At 38.9% G+C, this 7,748-nt stretch overlaps 1 protein-coding gene across 1 annotated transcript in view; it reads left to right on the forward strand.

Moving 5' to 3' along the window:
• MGAT4C (MGAT4 family, member C) overlaps positions 1 to 7,012 on the forward strand; it is an 8,469-nt gene extending 1,457 nt beyond the window's left edge. The window contains exons 2-3 of the mRNA XM_009882662.1: positions 3,862 to 4,009; positions 5,856 to 7,012. Of these exons, the coding sequence (XP_009880964.1) occupies positions 3,862 to 4,009; positions 5,856 to 7,012 (1,305 nt within the window). The remainder of the gene's footprint in view (positions 1 to 3,861; positions 4,010 to 5,855) is intronic.
• Positions 7,013 to 7,748: the final 736 nt, after the last annotated feature.

Raw genomic sequence — 7,748 nt, forward strand, 5'->3', positions numbered from 1 at the left:
TATTTGTAAGTATTAATAAGATCCCCCCTCAATCTTCTTTTCTCTAGACTAAAGAGACCCAAGTCCCTAAGCCTTTCCTCATATGAGAGATGTTCCAATCCCCTAATCATCTTAGTAGCCCATTGCTGGACCCTCTCCAGCAGATCCCTGTCCTTCTTGAACTGGGGAGCCCAGAACTGGACACAGTATTCCAGATGCGGCCTCACCAGGGCAGACTAGAGGGGGAGGATGACCTCCCTCGACCTACTGGCCACACTTTTCCTGATTCAACCCAGGATGCCATTGCTACCAGGGCACATTGCTGGCTCATGGTCATCCTGTTGTCCACCAGGACTCCCAGGTCCCTTTCCACAGAGCTGCTCTCCAGGTCAGCCCCCAACCTGTACTGATGCATGGGGTAACTTGCCTGTATTTTAATTTAAAATATTCTTATAACATTGCTTATAAAAATGTTGTAAAGATTGTAAATATTATTAAGACTATCCTACTACTTTTTAGATCATTGGAAAGATAACCCATGCTTCTAGCACGCAACTCTATTACAGACATATTTCTTTCTCTAGCAGTACTTACACTAAGGTTTTGGCCTATGTTTTATTAATTCATCATTTCTTGGTTGTGATCGAATTTGACCTGGCTTATCACTTTTTTTTTTTTTTTTCCCAGTGGTATTTTCCCTGATGCTTCTTCTCCTTTCGCTAACTGCTTCAAAGTCCCCCAGATGTTTCTGAAAGTGTTTTTATTATCACTGTTAATGGTGTTCCTCTTGGTTTGTTTTTGAAATATTTTCCTGTCCTATTTGCCAGCTCCCCAGATGGCTCCCTGTCTTATTCTTAATTTGCTCTTTTTTTCCCTCCTTTTTTAGAAATTCACTCTCTTTCATTGCTTCTCTCATCACAATTCTGGCATGTTTGCATGCATGTAGCTCCCAGCCAAGTCTCTTGCCAAGTCTCCTGACAGTTCTTCCAGATCTCTTGATACTTTTATGGTCCATCAAGCGTTTTTCAAATGTGTTAGGCTGTTGACTTTTTAGTTTATTTATTTAATTTTATTTTCAACTTTCCTGAACATGTCTGACAGCTCCGCTAACTTGTCTGGTGTGTTTTCTCTGCTGAGGTAAAAGATGAGCAGTTTCACTGCTGGTGGTGAGGAGACTTAGGGGTAGCTTTCAACGACAGCAGGCTAACCAGTTCCCCTCAGGGAATGGGAACCTGAAAGTCCTCAGAGCTCCGAAGGCTCTCTGACTTTCTAATTATAGTGAGTCTCCTGCTGGAGTATCTCCTGAAGGTAGCTGATAGAGGAAAGCAAATAACCCCGCGTTTCCCTTCCCAGTCTCAGGCAGAAGGCTGCGCAAGGGGATGCAGGGCTGGTCCCTCTGTCTCTAGGTTGTAGAATAAGATGAATGGCCTTTTCCAGGACACCACAATATGAAAGAGAGATTCACTGTGGCAAATCTGAAGAAGGGAGAGGATAACTTTTCCTCACATGTCTCAAGAATCCCTTCACTGTTTTCTGCAGGGTGTTTGCTGTGGAAATAAAAAGTATGGCCCCACCTGGGAAAATGGCTTAAGTATATTTGATAGGTGGCACGCAGTGCTGAGGGACATGTGTCAGCAGAGCAGTTTAAGGTGCCTTGTCTGCAGCATGTGAAACACATCTGATCAAATATTTTGAAAACATAGTGAGTGAATATAACCAGATATCACAATATATGCAGCGATTTTTAAATACGTATTCTGAGGTGTAAGTAAACTGTAAGTGAAGCATACCTTCTGAACTCTTCTATGAATACTAATCATTATTTTGGGCTCTATCAAAACAATAGTACTATTGTAGCTGACGTAGCATACTCAGCTGCGCAGAGTATCTCTATAAAGAATGGAGAACTTCTGGCACTTCTTCCCATGGCACCCAGAGGAACCTCCCAAGCTCCAGCAAACACTGGAATGTAAGTTAGAGGTTAGTTAAGAGACAAAAGCCAGAATCATCATAGAAAAAAATTAGACAAGATAGCTAAATAGGACTAATCAAGCTCTTCAGTTTCACTGACCTCTGCATAGTAGTCAGAGGTAGAAGAACCAGATTTTAAATTTGTGGAATAATCCATATTTCAGTTTTGCTTTTCATGCAACAAAGGAATGAAAACAACAACATTAAAAAAAAAAAAAAAAGATTGTTAGCCACTTCTTAAAAGGCATTTCTTAAAGAGGAAGAAAAGGAAATTTGTTGTGGTCAGTTCAAATATTTTGCTTGTTAAAATCAAAACATTTTGTCCTGACATTCTCTATTTCTAAACATTCTGAAATTTTTTATGTAGGAAAAGCTCAGCAGAATGGGTTTCCATCCCAAAACCTTCTTATGAAATGAAGAATTTTGGTGCTCTATTCTGGAACCAATGACATGTGATGTTTTGACACTAAAGAAAGGCTGGGTTTAAAAAAAGAAAGTTTTTGGACCAGCTTTTTTTTTTTTTTTTCCATTTGACAGTTTTCATTAAAATCTCTTGAAGTTTTGGTGCATTCTCTTCCTAGCCCACTGAGTTACACTTTAATCTGGAATCTGATCAGCATAAACCTTCCTCTCATAACTTATGAGCAAATGCAAAGTAGCATAGCAGCACTAGAAAGAGATTACTGGAGAGACACTGCAGACCAAGACAGCATAACAGTGAAGGTAGATGCCCCTGGAAGTTCACCAAAAGTCTTCACTAAGCTCAGAAGTGGATTATTTATGACTTCTATGAAAGAAAAATAGTGAACTTAAAATGAAACTAGGTTTGGTTTACAGAAATATTTATTTGTGCTATAAAATACATCTTTAACATATTTTTAAATATTTATGCCATTAAATATGAGTGCTGTTTACTGTTTCTTTGGTTGTTCTTGTTAGCTGCAGTACTATTACTGCACAATGGTCCCATTTAATGACAGATCAGGAAGTTTTTAGTGCATTAACTTACTATATATATCAGAAGAAATTAACTCATTCGTACACTGGCCTGTCATCAGACTAGAATCAAACACTGTAAATTAAATAAGCATTCCTACCTTTAAATTCAGTCTCGTGGCACTACAACCTGTTAGATATTCTCCTGTTTTAAGGACTAAGGTACAGATTTTCCCTGAGACCCAACAGAGCTTATGGATAGGGCACTGCTGATGAAGCCACTCCTTCCCTTGTGTGACTTTACTATGGCTCAAGAAGCCTCTTGGAAGAAAAAGATGGGAGAAGGAGGCAGAAAGAGGAGGCATGGTCAAAAACTGGCCTTTTTTGTGTACCATCAAACAGTGTTCACCAAATCCAGAGAAAGCTTTGACTGACTAGATGATCACATGCTTTTCTTCTTATCACAGATCTGAGTTGGAGCTACTCAAAAAAATGGCAAAAAGTGAACCAAAAGCCAGGATCTAGTTTTGTCTTTCCTTTGCAATAGTTTTGGTGGTTTTTTTAATCACTGAAAACATTTTTAAAAAATCTCCCCCACTTCTCCATCTATGAAAATTATGTCATCTGTTGCTGACTGGTGCTTTCTTATCCCTATTTTGAATACCGCAACATTTTTTGGCAATAATTTAGGGTTTGCAACCTTTCCAGAGTTTTTGTCCAAAATATTTTTTTTTCTTTTCCTGTTACCGTAATCTGAAGGGTTATGGTAGATTTTCTGTAGCCAAAAATGTATGATATTCAGTAATGGGTTTTTATAAAAATGAGGTGACATCTACATACTTTCACGAAAGCTGACACTGAAAAATGTTATTCTTGGAAACCTGCCTGTCCGTGTATCCTCTCTGGCTGGCATTCACAAATGTGTTTCTCTCTGTCTCTTTTCCTCTCCTATTCTTTTTGTTTTCTCACTAATAGGAAGGGGACAAGCAATTAATCAGAGAAACAGCCACGCACCAGCTCAACCCCGAGCGCTATGTTCACACTTTTAAAGATTTGTCTAATTTCTCAGGATCTATAAACATTTCCTATCGCTACCTAGCTGGCACGCCTTTGCCAAGGAAAAGTAAGTAACTGCAATCTGAATGTTATGAAATGAGGTAATTTAAAAATGGGTGAAATCCATATAGTCCCTGTGGTGTTTCTAGGCAAGAGCGGCTGAGTTAAGCAGTGACAATCTCAGAGAGTTAGTGGGACAGCTATCTCTCTCGGCATAGGCAGTTTCTGGGCAGCTGCTAGTTCAGCCCTAGCAGTGACTGCCCCACAGCCTGGTTACCTTCTGACCAAATGCCTGACTTGTAGTTGTCCTGCAGGCAGCCCCTGGATGGTCTTTGTGAGCATATTTTTGTGTATCTCCTGCCAGGTCAGAGAGACATGATTTAGAAAGCAGGAGCAAGGAGAGTGCTGGTGGTGCTCTGTAACCACTCTCTGAGACCATACTGGCAGCCTCGATCTGTATAACCAGTAAAACCAATCGTCTAAGGTATGCTTGGGATCACATAGATGATACACACTTCAGGTCCCCTGTTCTGCTGATCCAGGAGCTGTGAATGAATCTCCTTGTTCATTTAGCTGTGATTACGGGGGAGGTGAATTCTGCTACTGTGGGGACAGTAAAGAAGAATTCTTCTCACAGCCATCTGCAGATGGACTATCTAGTTATTCTGACTTCAGGCAGGGTTCAAGATTTTCAAGTGAAATATTGCCATACCTAACTTTTAGACAGGTGTCCTCTGGGTTCCCAACCAATCATTTCACAAATATAAACAAGGCTCAGGAATCCAAGCACAGAAGGTGAAATAAAATCATCTGTGAGTTTTTGATCTTCATAGAAAGCTATAAAGTAAAGTTTGTTCAAATTAGATTTGAGAAATTTGGGGCTGTGTAGGCAGCATAAATGGCTTCTAGGGGTTGTACGTCACTGGACAACTGCATTTTGAGCAGACTTAAGCCTTGAGGGAAACTCTGAATCACTTTATCAGAGCAGTCTTTTACAAACCACAATATTTTACAAAAGTTGGGGTAGGTTCAACTAAAGTACACCCTGTCAATTACACAGTCTTAACATTTTTTACATCAGAAGTTAGAAAAATGGAGACACATGAGCAAACAACTGAAAGAAAACTGACTTGGACTGCTGGTAAAAATGCAGTGGCAGTGACTCCAAAACAGCAGAGATGAAAATTCTTCCCTTATAATTAAGATGCATCTCTCCCTAGAAAGATGTAACAGCATTAAAAATTATTTATACAAGCACAGGTATGCAGTCGTAACTTCTTTCTACTTTAAAATAATATCTAAATTACATCTTGCAAGAGGGAGATCCCTGTAAAATGCTCAGAGGGTTAGAAGAAGAACTATTAGCAAGGAAAAACTGGACAAATTCAGTTAAAAATGAACACGCAGAAAAAAATTATCCATGCAACATTCATAAAACTGTGAAGTTATGTGTAAGTGTAACTAGTCTTGTAGAGTGCTTAAAATTATAAAAGTTTGGCAATTGATCTATAGCATAAGTTTTTGTGCTGCATTTCATCGTTCCTTACTTTAAAAATATTGTGTGAATCATATCTCATAATTCCTGTTCTTTTAGCAGATTTTACAGCCGTATCACTGTCTATTTGTTTTCCTCTCCCAGGCATATACGTGCACATTGCTTTGGCTTTTGTCCACTACATGCCATTCCTTGCAGTTAACAACTGATTGTTTAATGCAATAGTCTCCATTTTACCATACAATTCTTCTCTAATGAAAAGGCAATAAACGTCCTTTGTTGCATGCAGTGTAATATTCTCAGTCTTCACCATTCAAAAGGTTTATTTAACATAAGCACAGCTCTGGAGGATAGCTTTGTGGCAAAATGGTTTCTAATGTCAGATACTCAGCTTTTGTTTAAATTTATTTTTGTACAGGGTATCTTACAATCGGGCTATCCTCTGTGAAACGGAAAAAGGGAAACTACTTGCTTGAGACCATCAAGTCCATATTTGAGCAGTCAAGTTACGAGGAACTCAAAGAAATTGCGGTGGTAGTGCAGCTGGCGGATTTTGACTCAGCCTGGTGTGAAGGGATGGTCCAGGATATTTCACAGAAATTTGCACATCACATAATAGCAGGCAGATTAATTGTTATTCACGTCCCTGAGGAGTATTATCCTGTACTAGATGGCCTCAAGAGAAATTACAATGACCCAGAGGACCGTGTGAAGTTTCGATCCAAACAAAATGTAGATTATGCTTTCCTTCTTAACTTTTGTGCTAATCTTTCTGACTATTATGTGATGCTAGAAGATGACGTTCGCTGCTCAAAGAATTTTTTGACTGCTGTTAAGAAAGTAATTACCTCCCGAGAAGGATCCTATTGGGTGACTTTGGAATTCTCCAAACTGGGGTACATTGGAAAGCTTTACCACTCCCATGACCTCCCACGCCTGGCCCATTTTTTGTTGATGTTCTACCAAGAAATGCCTTGTGATTGGCTGCTTATCCACTTTCGTGGGCTGTTAGCTCAAAAGGAAGTGATACGTTTTAAGCCATCTCTGTTCCAGCACATGGGATACTACTCATCTTACAAAGGAGCTGAAAACAAGCTAAAGGATGATGATTTTGAAGAGGAATCATTTGATATCCCTGACAACCCGCCTGCAAACTTGCACACCAACATGAATGTATTTGAAAACTATGAGGCAAGCAAGGCTTACAGCAGCATTGATGAGTACTTCTGGGGCAAAGCTCCTTCTACCGGAGACTTCTATGGGATTGTATTTGAAAAACCCATTAAAATCAGTAAAATTAAAGTTGTCACTGGAACTGAAGACCGGCAAAATGACATTTTGCAGCATGGGGCCCTGGAAGTAGGAGAAAAGATTGTAGGGAGTAAAAAAGGGAGACAATGTACTACTTACTTGAGACTAGGGGAATTCAAAAATGGGAATTTTGAAATAACAGATTTAGAGCACAAAGTTCTGTTTGATATTAACTGCATGAGAATACTTGTTACCAAAAGTCAAAAAGAATGGCTGATCATTAGAAGCATTAGTGTCTGGACTTCTCAAACATCAGTTCAATAAAGCAAAGCCACCTGAGAAGGTACAGAGTGCGTACGATCAGCTGGGTCCCAACTGGTGCCATTCCCTGGAAAAACAGACATTTCCAACTCTTCACTAGAGACACAGAAAATCTGGGGAAATCACAAAACAAGCAAAGCAATTTATTTTTTACTAGTTTGGCCAGGCAATATACAAACACTTATTTGTTGAAAATTTTGAATTTTATAGGAAACGCAAAGTGAAACCTCTCTGGAGATCTTGAACCCCTTTTTTTATTATCTTTTCTCTGTAAGAAAGATCTTCTGGACTAAACAGAACAAAACAAAGCATCCTATAATTACCAAAAGATTTAAAGCTATGACCAGTTTGTTGTGAAAAGAAATTGGATTGCACCTTACACACATATACATTTAAAATGTTATAGTAGTATACGTTTGTACTATAGTAGGTGATGTGTTTCTTTTAAAGGCAGTTGTGACAAGAAAATCTGTCCTGAAACTGGCAGTTTCATTCTGAGTACTGTAAGAAAACAGCGTGGTTAATCATTGCAACTTCTTTTCAAAAGGGAATGTATGTAAAATTATAAATCTGACATGACAACTATGTAAAAAATAGATAATTGCATCTGTTATTCTGTCTCAACAAATATCCTTTGTTCTTTTTCCTGGGTCCTTTCACTGAAACGAGCACTACTTGGATTCTATATTACTTAGGGGAACAATTTTCTGTTCTTATTCGAACAAAATGCCTCACAGTA

This window comes from Charadrius vociferus, unplaced genomic scaffold (genome assembly GCF_000708025.1).
Source record: "Charadrius vociferus isolate BGI_N301 unplaced genomic scaffold, ASM70802v2 scaffold72, whole genome shotgun sequence".
Taxonomy (NCBI): Eukaryota; Metazoa; Chordata; class Aves; order Charadriiformes; family Charadriidae; genus Charadrius; species Charadrius vociferus.